A 19,406-nucleotide genomic window follows, 5' to 3' on the forward strand; every position below is an offset into this window, starting at 1 on the left:
TCTGTTACTGTTCAGATAGAAACTCTTTTTGTTTAAAATTTATTTTTAGGCTTCCCTGCACGTGGGATCTTAGTTCCCTGACCAGGGATTGAACCCGTGCCTCCTGCAATGGAAGCATGGATTCTTCTTTTATTTTTTTTAATTAGTTTATGTTTGTTTATTTATTTTGGCTGCACCGAGTCATTGTCGCTTTGTGCGGACTTTCTCTAGTTGCACCAAGCAGGACCTATTCTCCAGTTCTGGTGTTTGGGCTTCTCTTTGCGGTGGCTTCCCTTGTGCAGCACAGGGTCTAGGAGAATGGGCTCAGCAGTGGCGGTGCACGGGCTTAGTTGCTCCCTGGCCTGTGGAATCATCCCGGACCAGGGATCGAACCCAGGAAGCATGGATTCTTAACCACTGGACTGCCGGCTGAGTGCCAAAGAATCGATGCTTTTGAACTGTGGAGTTGGAGAAGACTCTTGAGAGTCCCTTGGACTGCAAGGAGATCCAACCAGTCCATCCTAAAGGAGAGCAGTCCTGAATATTTGTTGGAGGGACTGATGCTGAAGCTGAAACTCCAATACTTTGGGCACCTGATGTGAAGAGCTGACTCATTGGAAAAGACCCTGATGCTGGGAAAGATCGAAAGAAGGAGAACGGGACGACAGAGGATGAGATGGCTGGATGGCATCACTGACTTGATGGACACGAGTTTGAGCAAGCTCTGGGAGTTGGTGATGGACATGGAGGCCTGGTGTGCTGCAGTCCATGGGGTTGCAAAGAGTTGGACACGACCGAGTTACTGAACTGGACTGGACTGGACTGGGCTGCCAGGGAAGCCCCTCAGGTGGAAATCCTATAAGTTTCCCTGCACATCTTCTCCTGCCCAAAGGGACCAAGTCAATATCCAGTGAAGATAAGTTGAAATGGTAGAGTCTTGCTGCCTTTATTCTCTTATATTAATAAGTGTGTGCTGTGATGCTTCTAAAAACTGAGTGTGTGCTGTGATGCTTCTAAAAAATGTTCTAGAATGAACATCAATAAGGAAAGGGGAGGCCCTGGGAAGGCAACTCCTCCAAAACCTGTTGCTTGTGAGATTGCACAATGGCAAGGAGCATTTGGGCCAAGCTCTTGGCAGAACGTCCTGTCCAGATTGCTGGCGTCCAGTTCTGCTCCTCAGCAGTTTCATTCCCATTGGCAGAAGAATTCGATTTTTACTGGATGCTACTCAGTCTCGAGAACATATAGTGATTGCCTAATGGGAGTCCTCGGGCATTTGTTACTGGAAACAGAAGACCTTCAAGGTGAAGAGCTCAAAAAATTTCAAAGCGGATTTGAAATTCTCAAAGGACAGGGTTGTTCTGAAGGACTGAATGTTGAGATTCCTTCTGGCTCTAAGATACACTGAACCTCTGCTTACCAGATGCTGGCTTTGAACACTTCAGCATCTCCCTGTTTTCTCGAGGGGGCCTAGAGAAAGTGCCCAGAACAAAATTAAACTTTTACTGGCTTCTCTGGTGGCTCAGTTGGTAAAGAATCTGCCTGCAATGCAGGAGACCTGGATTTGATCCCTGGGTCAGGAAGATCCCCTGGAGGAGGGCATGGCAACCCACTCCAGTATTCTTGCCTGGAGAATCCCATGGACAGAGGAGCCTGGTGGGCTACAGTCAATGGGGTTGCAAAGAGCTGGACAGGACCGAGTGACTAAGCACATATCTTAGTTGAAAAGTACAAGCCTTGGTTTCCTTATTTGATTAAGAGAGGTTTTCATAGTACCTCCCTCTTGGTATTATGACAATTTAATGTGTCATGGACTGAAAATGCTTTTGTGAGCTATTGCAGTCATCCAGTCTTCTCCCTAAGAAGTAGCTGGGAAATAGTTCCAGATAAAGCCGTAATACTGTTTGGCAGAACAGAAGACCTCATTAGAGTGCATCTCTCCAGACCTCAGCTGTAGAGGCTGACAGAGTAGGTGCTTGATTCTGACGAGAGGCATGAAGACGCACCTGTCCTGAAGGAGAAGATGAAGTGGATTTGCGCTGAAATTGGAAGGATGAGTGAGCTCTGAACGGAATCAGGAAGGGTGGAGAGCATGGGCTAGGCAAAGAAGAATGTTCTAGACTGCAGAGCCTGTGTGAAGACCAGACGATAGAGAGGGTTTGGTCTGTCGTCTTTCGTGCCCAGACGTGTCAAGGATGTCTCATGAGATGAGATTAGAAAGGTGACTTGGGGGACCACTGGGGACTTGGGCCAGGTGACTGCTGGCCCATTGGCCAAGATTCCCGGTGCAGGCGGCCTGGGTTCAATTCCTGGTCAGGAAACTAGATCCCACGCGCTGCAGCTAAGTGTTCGAATGCTGCGACTCAAAGACCCTGCCTGATGTCATAAAGATCCCCAGTGCCGCAACCAGGACCATGCAGCCAGACTGAAAAAACAAAGCAGGTGACTGGGGAGCAGATCACGGAGGACCTTGAACGCCACCTGAGGGCTGGGGTCGGCTTCTCCAACAAGAGGGAGTCGGGGAAGATCGTGGGGAAAGGAGACAGACGTGAGGGACAGAGGTCCTGGGTTTCGCCAGTTGCTTCTCCTAGCAGCGCAACTCACCTGAGAGATGTCTTGGGTGGGGAAAACATGGAGATAGGCTGGCTGGTGGGTAGCTACGGAGTAGTTTAGCAAGAGGGACAGCACGAGAAAAGCAGAGGGGTAGGTATCAGGGATGTGAAGAGACTGAGTGGACAGTGCAAGAGGGGAGGCGGTGGAGGACCAGTCTTACGGTCGAGGTCACTGCTGTGGGGGCAGGCAGAAGCGGCAGAATTGATCTGAATAAAGTCAGTGTTAGTCGCTCAGTTGTGTCCGATTCTTTGCGACCCCATGGGCTATAACTCACCAGGCTCCTCCATCCATGGGATTCTCCAGGCAAAAATACAGGAGTGGGTTGCCATGCCCTTCTCCAGGGGCTCTTCCCAACCCAGGAATCAAACCAGAGTCTTCTGCATTGCAGGCAGATTCTTTACCATCTGAGCCTCCAGGGAAGCCCCTGGTGATTTCCTTCCCAGTCTTGTGGTTTTAGGTCGGTTATCAACTCAGTGCACTCCAGCCAATCAGCTCTAGCTTGGACCATTTTCTCCCACTGTTGCCAAGCCCTCTGGGAGGTCCATTGAGTGCAATGACAGGCCCTTCCTCTTGAAGGAGGGTGCCAGCCACTTTCAAAGGAACGGGCCCTACTTTTGGGGCACTCCTTTCTCTATTTGCATCCTCATGGCAACAGAGAACACACTGATTGCTTCTGCCCACAGCTTTGCAACTTAAGATTCACAGAGCCACTGGCTGGGCAGCGTTTCAGGATAGCCTTTCGTTTTTGTTTTCTTTTTCCTCTTGGCCCAGCAAGACTAGTTAAATGCAGGAAATGAAGATCACATTGTCTGAGTATGCCCTGACTAAATTCTATTAGATTGACAAGCTCTGTAAGTCCTAATTATTTTAAGTTGTCTTTGTATGCATAAAAATGCATTGTAACCAGCATCAAACATGTTTATTAAAGGTTCATTGGAGAGTGATGCTGGCTTATCCAGACCTCAGGAGAGTAGTTACGAGACAGTCCTGTCGTCTGCCATGGGAGAGATGCTGAATTCTATACAGGAAGACTTCCTGTTCCCACGTTTCTGGCCCTTTAGGAGTTGGGGGATGGAGGAGTAGGAGGTCATTGCTAGGTAGAAACATAGTAAAGAGAAGCCTCTTTCTGCCATGGAAAGTCAACTAAAAAGTCCTCTCACTATAAGGAGAGAGTAGAATTTTGCAAAGTATATTGGAAGGAGCAAACCTTAGCAATGCAATTAACAGAGATTGTACTTGAAGGGCCTCTTATAGAATGGGAGGTTTGTTTCTCTGTGGGTGTTTCGGCCTTTGTTAAAAGGGATGCCATCAGTGTCTGATCCATAGGAGTTTATGACCTCAGAAGAATAACAGAGAATATGCTTTGATATATAGAAAAAAACAGTGAAAACACTAACACAGAAATCACATGGAAGGTTCGCTTTTATTTGCTTTTGATGATAAGAAAGCAAGTAAAAACAAATGCATAATTGAGAGGCTTAACAACTGCTGATGACTTCCATTTATTTAAGAACCGTTCACTGAGTGGCCACAAAATGTCAGGAGTGCCTGATAACCCAAAGACATAAAATTATCGGAGACATACTTCTACTCTCAGACTGGTGTACCAGGGGCGATGGAAGCGCAACTGTTGTGATACCATCAGATAAGCGAACATGTGGATGGATGTAGGAGGCTCTCAGAGTCCAAAAGAGAGTGCGGCAACTCTTTCTGGAAGCTGAGGGAGAGCTTCAGAGATGGGGCGGAGCTCCAGCTGGGTCAGCAAGGAAGAGGCTAGAGGAGTGAGAAGACACGGAATGAGCAACCATACGTGGTTTCATCAAAAAAATTACGAGTGAGGCAGAAACTGTTGTCATTCCCCCGGTGTGGGCTAAATTGCTTCAGTTGCGTCCGACCCTTTGTGGACTACTCTACTGTAGACCCGGAGAAGGAAACTGCAACCCACTCCAGTACTCTTGCCTGGAGAATCCCATGGACAGAAGAGCCTGGTGGGCTATAGTCCGTGGGGTCGCAAAGAGTCGGACATGACTGAGTGACTAACACTTTCACTACTGTAGACTGTAGCCCACCAGTCTCCTCTGTTCACAGATGCTTCAGGCAAGAATAATGAAGTCGGTTGCCATGCCCCCCTCCAGGGGATCTTCCCGACCCACAGATCGAACCTGTGTCTCTTTTGTCTCTTGCATTGGCACGTGGGTTCTTTACCACTAGCGCCACCTGGAAAGTCATTCCCCTTATGCTCGTCAAACCCCATTCGCCTCAGGTATGGGTACCAGATGCTTCTGAAGACATGATGAGGCTCCTCACCAGCCCAGGGATGCGGTTTTAATTGTCTAAGCTAATCAAATGCATCAATCCCCCTCACCAGTGACTGCTTTTGGTATAAGCAGGTGTTATTACGAGCTAAACTGTCTTCCCCAAAGACATGCTGGAGTAGTTACCCCAGTACCTGTAAAAGGGATCTTATTTGAAAACAAGGCCTTTGCAGATGAGGTCAAAGCAAGATGAGGTCATTAGGGCACGTCTTAATTCAATGTGACTGGTCATTGTAAGAAGAGAACACTAGGGACTTTCCTGGTGGTGCACTGGTTAAGATTCCACGCTCCCAGTGCCGGGGGCCTTGGTTCGATTCCTCATCAGGGAGCTAGATCTCGCACGCAGGGACTAAGCCTCTGTGCAGCCAAACGCGTGCGCGCTCAGTCACCTCTGACTCTCTGCCACCCTATGAACTAGAGCCCACAAGCCTCCTCGGAATTACCCAGGCAAGAATACTGGAGTGGGTTGCCATTGCCTCCTCTGGGGGATTTTCCTGACCTAGGAACCGAACCCGCATCTCCTGCATTGGGAGGTGGATTCTTTACCACTGAGCCACCTGGAAAGCCTGGCGCAGCCACATAAATAAATATTAAAAAGGAAGAGAACGCAAGGTGACGGGGCAGAAGCCGAGGGAGAGCGTGGCGTTGAGACGGAGGCAGAGACTGGGGTGATGCCTCTGTAAGCCGAGAGCACCAGGGATTTATGGGAACACCGGGGCTCCTCCTCGAGGCTTCAGCGAGGACTGGTCCTGCTGACATCTCGATTTTGACCTTCTGCCCTATCGTGAGACGATAAATATCTGTTGTTTTAGGCCATCAAGTTTCTAGTACTTCCACAGTGATGTCATCCAACGGTTGGATTACCCTGGAATTTCTGGATTTTCTTTATATGGAATAATAAAAGTTGCTCCTGTGCCCCTGTAAGAGATCTCTGTTCCCCGCATGTGAAAACGCCTTCACTCAAACGTCAAGGGTTAGTGGGGTCAAGAGGACACATTTGAAGTCAGGAAGTCTTTTGCTTGCTACCAGCTGCTGGTCTTGGTCGCCATTTCCAGGAAGTCCTTTGCAGAAGGGACACTCCCTGAAAAGGGACCACTTTTATTACTAGCCAGTTCCAAATCCCACTAAGGCTTCTTCCCTGGTGAAGGTGACAGGGTCGTCTATGAGTCTTGAGGTCCTCTGGCCTCCTGGTCCCAGAAACCCTCTCTTGCCCCACCCTCTCCACCATCGAGTGTTTCTCCATCCACCCTCTGGGTTTCAGCTTAGGCACCGTTGCTCTGAGAAGGCTTCACTGACTCCTAAGACAGGTGTAGGTGCCCTGTTTGGCTTAAAAAAAAAAATGATTTATTTTTGGCCACGCTGTGCTTTCTTTGCTGTGAGGGCTTTTCCCTAGTGGAGGGCAAGGGTTACTCTCTAGTTGTGATGCTCAGACTTCTGCTATCTCTCACAAGACTCTAAAGTCTTGTGGGCAGAGGGACTGCCCTGGTGGCCCAGGGTCTAAAACTCTGTGCAACTAAAGATCCTGCATGCTACAATGAAGACCTGGTGCAGCCAAGTAAATAAATAAATAAATATTAAAAAAAAAGTCTTAGGGGCAAAGACTACGAATGTCCCACTTACTGTTTCATGCCCCGTCTAATGCAAGGCCTGTCCCATAGTAGGCACTTGATAAATATGTGCTAAGGGAATGAAAGAGGTGACAGTGCTGACTGTCTGCAACCTAGAGGTTATCCACAGAATTCTGATGAGGGCCATGGCACAGTGGGGTTGGCCAGGGCTTTGGCAAAAGACAAAGGAGGCAAGTGAGCCTTTGCCCCCAGCCTCAGGGTCCTGTGCTTCTCTGGTGGCTCAGAGGTTAAAGCGTTTGCCTGAAATGTGGGAGGCCTGGGTTTGATCCCTGGGTCAGGAAGATCCCCTGCAGAAGGAAATGGCAACCCACTCCAGTATTCTTGCCTGGAGAATTCCATGGATGCAGGAGGCTTGTGGGCTACAGCCCATGGGGTCACAAAGAGTCGGACATGACTGAGCAGCTTCACTTGCTTATTTCAGGGCCCTATACAGGCTTTCCTCCATACTCCTCACCTTTCTTTTCTTCCCACCTTCTACTTTTCTTTCTAGGTTCCTCAAAAATTTCCTAGATCTGGGCCTTATTTGACCTGAATGAAAGTGAAGTGGCTCAGTCGTGTCCGACTCTTTGCGACACCATCAACTGTAGCCCACCAGGCTCCTCCGCCCATGGGATCCTCCAGGCAAGAATACTGGAGTGGGTTGCCATTTCCTTCTCCAGTATAGGAAAAAAAAAAAAAAAACAAAACACCCTCAAACAAAAAAGGAATCATCATGGGTTGTCTAACATGATCAAGTAATCTACCACTACTTCTCATACGGAAAAGCAGTTTAAAAATGCTTTTAATACCAGTTAAACTGCCTGGAACTACATCTCCAGAAGAGTCCTAAAAAGTAAGGTCAGGAATATATGATAGGGAGGGAGGAGGAAGCAAGTGGAATCTTCTCGACCTTCATAACATAGTTGGTAAGTGGTGTGAACTTTGGTCCGGGTTCCAGGAAGATCTTTTGGACATCACTTCACCTTTGATACTTGAGAATATGTTCCATAATGATCCTGGTGTAGTGTTAACCTGATCGAAGGTCAATCACCCCTTAAAGCTGTCCGTGCATTTGTTGCACAGGTTTTTCTTCTATAGAGGAAAGCATGCAGTGTTCTGACAGGTGTAAGAATTCTAACGTCAAGGTTTTTTTTTCTTTATTCAGAAAACATTTGGGTGTTTCCCGGAGAAGGCGATGGCACCCCACTCCAGTACTCTTGCCTGGAAAATCCCATGGACGGAGGAGCCATGGGGTCGCTAAGAGTCGGACACGACTGAGCGACTTCACTTTCACTTTTCACTTTCATGCATTGGAGAAGGAAATGGCAACCCACTCCAGTGTTCTTGCCTGGAGAATCCCAGGGACGGGGGAGCCTGGTGAGCTGCCGTCTATGGGGTCGCACAGAGTCGGACACGACTGACGCGACTTAGCAGCAGCAGCAGCATGAATGCACCAAGTACTCTGCTGCGCATCCTTGTCATCAGTGGGAAGACATTCAGGAGCCGTATCTAGCGGAGCCTATAGCCTGCTATAGGAGTACAAATAAATATATACACACGGTATAAATTTGCTCCAAATGTTGTGAAGCAAAGCAATAGATTGTTGAGATAGTGAGTAAGGTGCAGGGGGGTGAGGGGGCACCTAGCAGATGAGCAGGGACAGCTTCCTTGAGAAGGTGACATCTGAGAGGAGACTTAAAAGGATGAGGAGTCAGGCTTCGGGGTCAAGTCCACGGTAAGTCAGAAGAGCTCAAAGCCTCTCCCGCAGCGAGGTGGGACGTACAGGGAACGAGGCCCCGCTGCCAGCACTAAAGATGGCGGGCGGCCGGGGGCGGGGACAGGGCGTGTCATCGTAGTGATTGGCCAGGCGGGGGTGGGCGGGGCGTCACGTGTGCCGGCGGCGAGCATCCGGGCTCCCGGCGGCGGCGCTGCGGAGGCTCCCGGGAGCCCGGCGGTGGCGCGGGGCGGCGAGCGGGCCGGCGATCCGGGGAGCCTCCGGAGCCGGCCGCGTGGGCCGAGCATGGCGGGCTCCCTGCCTCCCTGCGTGGTGGACTGCGGCACCGGGTAAGAGCCGCGGGCGCCCGCTCCGGCCCCGGCGCGCCTGCCCCTGCCTGCCCCGCGGCCCGGCCCCCTGGTCTCACCTGGGGTGCCCCGGGCCCGGGTCGCGGCCCTCACCTGTCCAGGGGCCCCCTGACTCACTCACCTTGCTGGGGAGGGAGCCGAGGGGAGACGTGGCCTCCCCGCCTCCTCCTTGCGCTCGGCCGGGGCTCCCCGGGACCCGTACGCCTCCCGGGGGTGCGGGCTGCGCACCCCGCTGCCGTTCCCTCGCCTTCCGCCTGCCTCACGGCGCCCCTGCCTTCTCTTCAAAAGTGGCCCTCGTCCTGGGTCCCTAAGCGCATGCCATTTCTCCTCCCTGATAGGGCTTCTTTATCACTTACTTGTGGGAGGTTTTTACAACCGTCTCCCAAGTTGACATCTTTAAAAAAAAGTGTGTGTGTGTGTGTGTGTGTGTGTGTGCGTGCGTGTGTGTGTTTGCAGCCTACTCTGTCCTCTTCCAGTATTGAATGGTTCAGTCAGGCTAAGGTCTTGCTTTAGTTTGCCTAGAGTTGCCTTTGCACTTAAAAATGTTAAAAAAGGCTCCATTTTGAAAAACAGAAAAACCAAAATGTGGGAAAGGCTGTTGGTGGTAGTATAGTTTCTATGTCTGCCCCCCGCCCCCAGCCCGTTACTTGTGGGCCGTGATTGCTTCTTTTGATGTTGGGATATGCCAAAGAGACCCTTCGGAAATCTCCCGGTCCTTTCCAGTGGCCCAGGCTCCGATCATTTTTAGGAAGGTGCTCGCTGAATCCATTTAGGTTTTGGTTTAGAAAGTCAAGCTTGCCTGCTTGCACTGTAGGTGAAGTGCTTAATAAAATAGCCCAGAAGTAAGTTTAGCCTCTTAGAAAGATTTTTCAAGAGGGGATTTTAGTCATTTTTTGCCACAGAATATTCCATGGCACGTTCACGGTAGCCTTGATTCTTCTCTGTAGAGAAACGCACTTGGTTCAGTTTCCTTGACAACCTTGTGGGGGTGTCTTCCTTAATTTGCTACAGTCCATCTCCTACGGATTGTTCTTTCCTTTTGCTGCAGAAAAAGGAGTGGTTACAATCTGGAAAAAACTGCTTCTTTGCATATATTAATTTTCCTTTCAGAGATACACGTTGTACCAGAAGTTTTGGGGCTCTTTATTTCAGTAGTTGTTTTGCTACCCAGAACCTGAGCCAAAAGCAGTGTTGATAGGAACACCCCCACCCCCAAATACTGGCTTCCTTATGCATCTCCTCCCACCATCTGGTATTCACCCCACACCCACCTGAGGTCTGGTTGTGTCAGGAGAGAAGGCAGCTGGTCAAAGAATCTTTCATCCCCACATTTGCACGTGAGGTTTTTGTGGTTTTGGTCTTATAAAACTGTTGAAATACAAAGTATTTCTTGGTAGAAGCAACAAAATGTGCCCACAGGGTTTGTCATACCTTTAATATTAGTAAGCTGGGAGCCTTACTCATCATTCTTGCTATAAATACCAAAGTGTGGTGCTCAGTTATGACCGTCTGAGGTAGGTGGTATCTCACGTGGCGGTATAACTTCAGGATATCTTTGTCTTCTGGCCCCAAGTTATGTATCGTCTTCAGGCTGTTGTAGGCGTTGTGTCAGGACTAGAAATAGTGGCCAGGGATCCTGCCAGTGGGTTTCACATGGACATAGTCTTTTGTGGGAACGGTGATGGTCAGTCAGGAATTTCCAGTGTCCAGTGTGTGGCCAGGAGGAGGAGCCTGGAAGAGCCCAAGTTTATTTAAGCATATTACTGCTTCTTATATGTCCTGCAGAGCCAAGTGACTTTGGATTGACCTTTAACTCAAAATGGGATAAAAAGGGATAAAATGCAGATAAATATAACTAGGACCGAAGAAAGGAACAGGCCTGGAAAATCACCTTAAACTGTAGGCCCACAGTGCAGCTGGTTGGTCTCAAGCTTGGCCTTCCTGTATGACAAGATTATGAGAGAGTCATCGTCAGTTATGTAATTCCTGTCATCAGGGAAGAAGAGAAATACCTGTTTCTCAGGCGAAAGAGCTTTCTCTAGTACTAAATTCTAAAAGAAAGATTCACACTGATAGTGGACATTTATGATTGAGTAGACAGTATACTCAATGGTGCTTTTTAAAAATAGCAAATAAATTTCATCCTGGGAGCCTGGCCTCATCTAGTAAACCCTGAGACCAGCTTGGTGAGCACACGTGTTCTTGGGGGTGGGATGACATGGACCACAGCTCTGCCTGCTCCACAGATGAAGCTTCGTCCACTTAAGTGAGTTACTGGGCTCCAGAGTGTTCAGAGAATAGCCTCACTTTTCTTAACTGAACTTGTAGTTCTGAAGATTTTTGTATTCTTTAAACTTATTTTGAGAAAGTTCAAATCTACTGAAAAGCTGCAAGAAGAGTACCAAGAAAATGCTATATAGTCTCCATCCAGCATTCTAACTACTAACATTTGCTTTATTGTTCTCTGTATACTTTATGCGTTATTATCTTTCTGAACTGTTTGTGAGTTGCAGCCATCCTGCTGTTTACACCAGGGTACTTCAGTATATCCTTTATGAGAACATGCGTTCACAGACCAGTGATCAGAACCAGAAACTAACGTTTATGCTGCTCTGTGTTACCTGCTCTGCAGTCTGGATGCCGTGAATGGTCTCTCTGTGTCTCTGGACGCTCAGCTCTCCGCCCTCATCCAGCACCGTACACTGTGTTTGCTTGTCACCATGTCTTTTTAGTCTCGTTTCCCTGGGCCAGCTCCTTAGCCTTTTTCTAGTCTTTCCGGATGGTGGTATTTTTGGCAGCCAGTTGTTACGGGTAATGCTGCTCAGTTTACACTTGTCTGGTGTTTCCTTACGTAGACACAGGGTGTGCGTTTTTGTCAGGGGTACCAGAGAAGTTATGCCAGAGCTTCTTAGTGCATCAAATCAGAAGCTCCCCGCCCCCTCCCCGCAGCCAGCTTTATTGAGAAGTAATTGACATATTACATTGCATAAGTCTAAGGTTACAACGTTTGATTTGGTGTGTTTGTATATTGTGGAAAGATTGTCATATTCCATTACTAACACCTCCATCCTGTCATTGTAAATACCCTTTTCTTGTAATCTGAGATCCACTTGTCTTGGCAACTTTCAAGTATATAACAATACAGTGTTGCTAATATCATTTCTGTGCAGTCTGCCATCTCCCTAGAACTTAACTCCTCTTATCAGGGGGCTTAAGGCAGTTGATGAAGTTCACTTGGATCATTGGATACAGTGCCGTCCACTAGATTTCTCGCTCCGTGGTCACCGTTTTCTCCTTTGGAATTCACGTCTTTTGTGGAGAGAGGTTAGGAGATTGTGTAAATACCTTGTTCTGCCTTAAGAGTTTTACCCATTAGTTTTAGTGTCCATTGGTGGTATTCTTGTTCTAACTAATGATTACAGCGGTTGCAAAACTGTGTGTGTGTTTTACACTCGCGTATTATCTACATTTTTTAGTTAACATTTTTACAAAAAGGGTGCCCTTTCCAGTAACTCCCTTTTACTTATCATCTGTATGGGTCACGATTTTCGGAGTTCCTTATGTGATTCTTACTACATTCGATGGTTCATGACTTCTCACTGCCATCCCTTGTTTCCGTGCTTTAGCTGTCCAGGAGTAGAAGCCCCATTCAGGCTGTTTCTGGTCATCTTGAGACATTTCCCCATCAATTTTTGAGCATTTTGTTTTTATGAAAGACTGCAGTGGAGTCAGTGCTGTGCACTTGTCTTTTTTCACTTTTTTTTTCCTGGAGCATCTCTGAGACAGGTTTCTAGAAGTGGGACTTCTGAGTCATAAGGTACTTTTGCTGGATCGTGTCGGATCCCACCCCAGAGTGTGTGTCTTCGCCAGCGACATGTGACAGTGCTTACGTCTTCTTACAGACTCATCTCTGTAATTGCCCAGTTAAAGAAGTTTTTTTTAAAAATTTTTTTAACCAATCTGGAAGGTGGGAAATGATATCGTTTTAATTTGAATTTCTTATTATGTGGGAAGATGAGCGTCCTTCCACGTGATGAAGTGGCACCTGCATTTCCGTTTTCTGTCTTCATTTCTCTAGCCCGTGTTTCTGCAGGCCTTCGGCCTTTTGCTGCTTTAGTTTTGGAAGCTCTTTGTGGATTAGGGTGTGTTGAGGGTCTCACAGGCCACTGCCAGGTTCAGAGATTTGCTGAGAACAATCCCAGGATGACAGTGAAAAGGTAAGCGCAAAAACAGCCAAGGAGAAAGGCGCGTGGGGCGGAGTCTGAGGGAGCCAGCTGCGGGCATCCCGAGTCCTTTCTCAGTGGAGTCACTGACATCCAGTGTGACGTGTGTGAGACCCTGTTCACTGGGGAAGCTCCTTAGACGCTCGGTGCTCAGAGTTTCTCTTGGGGGGCTGGTTGTGGCACCTTCTGCCTGGCACAAACCAAAATTCCAGCCCCAGAGGAAAGCAGGTGTTCAGCATCCACTGTATTTGGGGCATGGTGGGAACTCTTCTGAAATCTTAAGTTCCCAGATGCCAGCCCGAGGCCAAGTTCAGTTCAGTCGCTCAGTCGTGTCCGACTCTGCAACCCCATGAATCGCAGCACGCCAGGCCTCCCTGTCCATCACCAACTCCCGGAGTTCACTCAAACTCACGTCCATCGAGTCGGTGATGCCATCCAGCCATCTCATCCTCGGTCGTCCCCTTCTCCTCCTGCCCCCAATCCCTCCCAGCATCAGAGTCTTTTCCAATGAGTCAGCTCTTTGCATGAGGTGGCCAAAGTACTGGAGCTTCAGCTTTAGCATCATTCCTTCCAAAGAAATCCCAGGGCTGATCTCCTTCAGAATGGACTGGTTGGATCTCCTTGCAGTCCAAGGGACTCTCAAGAGTCTTCTCCAACACCACAGTTCAAAAGCATCAATTCTTCGGCACTCAGCTTTCTTCACAGTCCAACTCTCACATCCATACATGACCACAGGAAAAACCATAGCCTTGACTAGATGGACCTTTGTTGGCAAAGTAATGTCTCTGCTTTTGAATATGCTATCTAGGTTGGTCATAACTTTTCTTCCAAGGAGTAAGCGTCTTTTAATTTCATGGCTGCAGTCACCATCTGCAGTGATTTTGGAGCCCCCCAAAATAAAGTCTGACACTGTTTCCACTGTTGCCCCATCTATTTCCCATGAAGTGATGGGACCAGATGCCATGATCTTCGTTTTCTTTTTTTTTTTTTAATTTTTAATTTTTTTTATTTTTATTTTTACTTTATTTTACTTTACAATACTGTATTGTTTCACTCTCCTCTTTCACTTTCAATCAAGAGGCTTTTTAGAAGCCAAACTTACAAGCAAACCTTCACCTTCACCTTGGTAGGGAGAGCAGTCTGAGGCCTCTTTCCTGCATACAGAGGCATCAGCCCTTTGTGATACAAGTTGCAAATACATTTTCCCTATGTATCGTTTATCTTTTGCCATACGAAGATTTTTTTTTTTAAAGCAGTAGGTTTATTTATCTTTCCCTTATTGTTGCTGGATTTTGAATCATAGTTAAGATGGGTGTTCCCCCTCCCCATTCCCGGATTTTATATAAATCTCTGTTCCACTTGAAATTTATCTTGGGATGGCGTATGAGGAATGGACCTCGTCGGAGCCAGTTCTGTCTTCTTTCCTTCTGGCTGCCCCGTTTATCTCAGCCTCATTTATGAAAAACAAAAAGCATAGCAAAGCACTGCTTGAAGATACCACTCTCATTGCGTACGGCATTGGTCTGTGCGGTTGTTTATTTCTGGACTCGTTTTGGGTGCCTGAACCTGGCTGCTTATATGGCAGCATCACTGAGTTTAACTCCTGAGGCTTTATGACGTCATATCTGAGGAGGTCGGTGTCCCAGCCACCTCATTTTTAAGAGTATATATGACTCTTACTTAATTTGAGAGTAAATCATCCAGAGAAATAAATCACTGAGTTCACTGTAAAAAAATTATTATTGTCAAATAATATCGTTTGGACTTTTTAGTCTTCTTTTTTTTTTTTGAACTTTTTATTTTGTGTGGAGGTATAGCCAGTTAACCGTGTTGCTATGGTTTCCGGTGAACAGTGAAGGGACTCAACCATACATATACATGTATCCACCTCATATTAAAAAAAATATATTTATTTGGCCGTGCTGAGTCTTAGTTGCTTCCCTTGGGGTCAGTTGGAGCATGTGGGCTGCTCCCTGAACGGGAATCAAGCCCAGGCCCCCTGCTGTGGGAGCACACAGCCGTAAGCACTGGAGCACCAGGCACGTTTCTCCACCTCATCTTGTAAAAAGTGTTTTCCAGTCTAGTCTTCCTTGTTATTTCTCCAGATGGACTTTACATGCAGTTTCTTCGTTTCGTTCCGGGGGAAACTGCTGATGGTATTTTGACTTGGGTTGCGTTACACTCATATGTTAGTGAGGGCTGTTGTATTTCTGACACTGTGTTCCCATCGGAGAATATGGTGTATTCTCTCCGTCAGTGCAAGTCTATTTTGCGCCTTGTAGGAATATTGTGTTTACCTCAGGTAGCTTTCTTGTTAGTCACCCAGTTATGTGATTTTCTTTTTGGTTATTGTAAATGACGTTTTCTCTTCCATTCTATTTTCTGTTTCTCTTCACTATATTAAAGGCATTCATTTTATCTGCTTCTTTACTAAAATACTAAGTGATTCTTATTGTTTGAGTGACTTTTTTCCCCTCATCTTTAGGGTTTTCCAGATGGAGAATTTTGTCACGGGCTTAGAGAGGTGGTTCTTCCTTCCCATTTTTAGGAGCTCTGCTCACTCTGACACGCTGCAGTGGCCTTTGCCTCCGAACAGGGAGCGGAGCGGAGCTGGTGCGCGCCATCCTTTTGTTCTTATTTTAGTGGGGTCGTTTCTGGTGTTTGTACAATAAGGAAGATGCAGGCTTTGGGCTGCTGTTTGTGTGTATATGTACACCTGTACAAATACATGTTAAGAAAGCTATCCAAATATGTTAGGAAGTGTCTCTCAACTGCTGTTTCGGAATGTGAAAGCACGGATGCGTGTTGCGTGTCACACGATGTCTTTATCATAAATGGGACGTGCGGCTTTCTTTCTTAGTTCACGTAGTGGATTTCCTGATGGTGAAGCACTCCTGCATTTCGTAAGAATGCCTCCTTGACCATGATGCCTTATTTTTTGATGCGTAGGTAGGCTCTGTTAAGGCTTTATTTAGGTTTTCCCTTTGAACTTAGCATGCATTATAGCTTAGTTTTCGGGTGAGTTCTTTGTCAGAGTGTGGGGTCAGTGTTACACTGTCTTCCTGAAACAAAGGAAGAAGTTTTCTTTCTTTCTCTGTGCTCTGGGGTAGTTTAAGTAATTTTGGGATTATCTGAGTTTTAAGGTCTTGGTAGAATTTCACTGCTCCTCTTTGTAGTTCTTCTGAGGCTGGTTAGATGCCCCATCTCGAGTCAAATCAATTTTGATTATGTTGTATTTGTCTAAAAACAATCATGTTTTTTCTAAATTTTTCAAATTTATGTATAGAGTAGCCATGATTTTCAAAAACCTCTGTTTTTATGGTTATGTTTTCCCCTTGTCACTCACATTTATCTGTCTTGTCTTCATCCGTTTTTCCTCAGGGCTTAGCTAATAATACGGCTGTGTTGTGGATCTTTTTTTTATTTTTAAAAGATAAGCTTTGGGGTTCACAGATTCTATTATTTTTCTGTTTTTTTGATTCATTTATTTCTACTTTTATCTCCTCTGCTTTCCTTTTCTTTGTTTTGAGTTGGATATTAAATTCATTTTAATTTTCCCTGTGTATTGAATAGGCAGTTGATGCTGTGAAGATTTGGCTGTTAAGTCTTTAAGATTTATTCTGGATGTGAACCATTTTCTAAAGTGTTGAATTTGTTACAGTATTGTGTCTGTTTCTCCTCTTGGTGTTTTGGCTGGGGGGTTTGTAGGATCTTAGCTTCCTGACCAGGCATGGAGCCCGCACCCCCTGTGTTGGAAGGCGAACTGTTAGCACTGGACCGCCCCAGCTCTGCTGTCTTTACCTGTGTGTGTCCCTTACTGGGATTTGGGTATAGTTTATCGTTACCATTTTCAAGAAATTTCTGCGTTTTTCTTTTGAATTTCCCTCTTAACTCAGTATTTCTATACTAGTACGTTTGAAACTTTTCAAGTAAAAGGGCCTTTTCAAATTTTGTTTTTGATTCTAGTTTAATTACATTATGGTCAGAGTGCTATTTATATTCTCTTCTGTAGACTTCACTGAGCCTCAGATATGGGCAGTTTTGTGACTGTTCTCTATGTACTTCAGAAGAGGTATATTCCCTGTTGATGTTTTCTGAGTTCTGAGTATATCTGTATGAGCTATCTTATTAATGATGTTGTTGAGGCCTTCTGCTTATTTTTGTCCACCTCAGTTCAGTCGCTCAGTTGTGTCCAACTCTTTGCGACCCCATGGACTGCAGCACACCCTCCTCCCTGTCCGTTACCAACTCCCGGAGCTTGCTCAAACCTAAGTCCATAGCATCGGTGATGCCATCCAGCCATCTCATCCTCTGCTGTCCCCTTCTCCACCCGCCTTCGCTCTTCCCCAGCATCAGGGTCCACTTACTGGTCTTTAACTGAGAATGATGTCTTAGGTGTTCCTGTCTTTAGTGTGTTTCTTGTTTATTTCTTCTTGTGCTGTGAAAGTTACTGCTGCCTTATTTTTTAATGAATTAAAGGTTTGTGTATTTATTTTTGGCTGTGCTGGGTCTTCGCTGCTCTGGGGGCTGCTCTCTGGTTGCGGTGCGAGGGCTTCTCGTGGCAGTGGCCTCTCGTTGCGGAGCACCGGCTCTCAGCACTGAGTGCGTATGCTCGGTAGTCACGGCACACAGGTTTTAGTTGCTCCACAGCTTGTGGGATCTTCCCGGGCCAGGTATCAAACCCGCGTCCCCTGTATTGGCAGGCAGGATCTTATCCACTGCACCACCAGGGAAGCCCTGCCTTATGGCATAGATCAGGTCTGTAGACCTGGCAGGTGATACAGGTGGCTTCCCTCAGTAAATAGCTCAGTAAATCGTCTGCCTTTCCAATTCAGGAGACTGGGTTCGATTCCTGGGTCGTGAAGATCCCCTGGAGAAGGAAATGGCAGCCCACTCCAGTCTTCTTGCCTGGAGAATCCCAAGGACAGAGGAGCCTGGCGGGCTGCAGGGGATCGCAAGAGTTGGACACAACTTGGCTACTAAGCCGCCACCCTCACCACCACAGGTGGATTGTTGTTGGAATAGCTTCTGTCTTAATGGTCTTCGGGTCTTTCCTCTTGAGCTGGTCGGTTTCCCCAGAGAGTACACTGCTGACCCTCTGCCTGGAGGGCGGGGTCTGTGTTGTGAGAGCCGGGCTGGGGGCAGGGAGCACGTCTCAGCTGTCAGGGTTTTCTGTGTTCAGTCGGGTAATTCTCAGAGCGGTTCCCGGACTTGCCCAGGCAGGTGACCTTGCTTCACGCTCCGAGTCTCGCTTTGCACACCCAGAGTCAGCTTGTGGGGACTCGGGGGTTGGGGAAGAGCAGCCCCCGCTGGTGCGGGGTGGGGCACGCTCATCTTGGCCCGTGTTTTGGGCCCTTCAGTCCTGGATGCACAGGGCCCTGTGCAGCCGCCTGTCGTGGGGCCTTTCTTCAGGGTCCCCGGGGTGTGGGGCCGGTTTTCAGACGTCCCCAGGGCAGTTAGGCTGATCCTCAGCTGCCCAGGGCCCGATTCCTGCAGGTGCCGCCTCTTCTTTTCTCCCTGTTGTGGTTTCTTCGTCTTAGAAAGGATCGTTCTGTTTTGATTTTAGTGGGACTTCGGGACAGAGTGAAATGAGATCACGTGTTTAGTCTACTGTTTTACCCTGCAAGTCAGAATTCACTTGATAATGCCCCAAACCCATAAAGAGGCCACAGCTCACGATATTACATTTACCAGACATGGAGCAAAGGTGGTGCTTGTGGTAAAGAACCTGCCTGCCGACGAGGGAGACGTGAGAGATGTGAGTTCCATCCCTGGGTCGGGAAGATCCCCTGGAGGAGGGCACAGCAACCCACTGCAGTGTTCCTGCCTGGAGAGTCCCATGGATGGAGGAGCCTGGTGGGTACAGTCCCTGGGGTCACAAAGAGTTGGACACGACTGAAGCGGCTTAGCACGTAGAAGAAGTGGGCGTATATATTGGGTAATGTAAGATTTACAGACCAAATAGAGAAAAAGAAAAACGAAGAGTATTGGATTTATATAAAATAATCAATTTGAACTTACATATTTAACTGTGTCCTGTAAACAGAAACTACCATTTTCTATATGACAACCCAAGGAATGTTTGAAGAACTTGATGATGATTATATATTAATTTTTGCAGTATACAGTGTGTGGAGTGTGTATTATCTAGAACACTATCATTAAGATCTGGGAACAATTTTAGTTTTATCAAAGTCATGCTCTGAGGCAGTGTAGTCACTTTTTTTTTTTTATTTTAAACAGAACATCTTAGGAGTGGGTAGGGCTATTCTGGTTGAATTAGGGGTTTAAGACTGGACCTCATAAGGGGTCTCACACAAAAGAGCCTCTGTCCTGGATACAGTTTTAAAAACGCTGTTTTAAGATGTGACATTTCCACTTTCAAACATCAATCGGTGGAGCTGACACTCACCTGCTCTAGACGCAGGGCTGTGGGAGGGATGTATGTGAGTGCGTGGAGCTGACACTGGGCAGGTCAGCCCTCCTCACTGCAGGCAGTCACTGCTGTGCGGAGAGGGGCCTGTAACGCGGGGAGAGGAAGAAGCTTTGCACAAGGACCTTTTAAAATGTCCGGGGTGAATAAGGAT

At 47.3% G+C, this 19,406-nt stretch overlaps 1 protein-coding gene across 5 annotated transcripts in view; it reads left to right on the forward strand.

Annotated features, from left to right (window-relative positions):
• The first annotated feature begins 8,446 nt into the window (after positions 1–8,446).
• Positions 8,447–19,406, forward strand: part of ACTR3B (actin related protein 3B) — a 79,090-nt gene continuing 68,130 nt past the window's right edge. For 4 of the 5 annotated variants that reach the window (XM_042249053.2, XM_015095460.3, XM_015095461.3 and 1 more), the window contains exon 1: positions 8,447–8,578. In XM_042249053.2, the coding sequence (XP_042104987.1) occupies positions 8,535–8,578 (44 nt within the window). In that variant the 5' untranslated portion in view covers positions 8,447–8,534. Of the gene's footprint in view, positions 8,579–18,385; positions 18,578–19,406 lie in introns of all 5 variants that reach the window. The other variant, XM_060415218.1, reaches the window with a different exon arrangement.

The sequence above is a fragment of the Ovis aries genome, chromosome 4 (assembly GCF_016772045.2).
Source record: "Ovis aries strain OAR_USU_Benz2616 breed Rambouillet chromosome 4, ARS-UI_Ramb_v3.0, whole genome shotgun sequence".
In the NCBI taxonomy this organism is placed as follows: domain Eukaryota; kingdom Metazoa; phylum Chordata; class Mammalia; order Artiodactyla; family Bovidae; genus Ovis; species Ovis aries.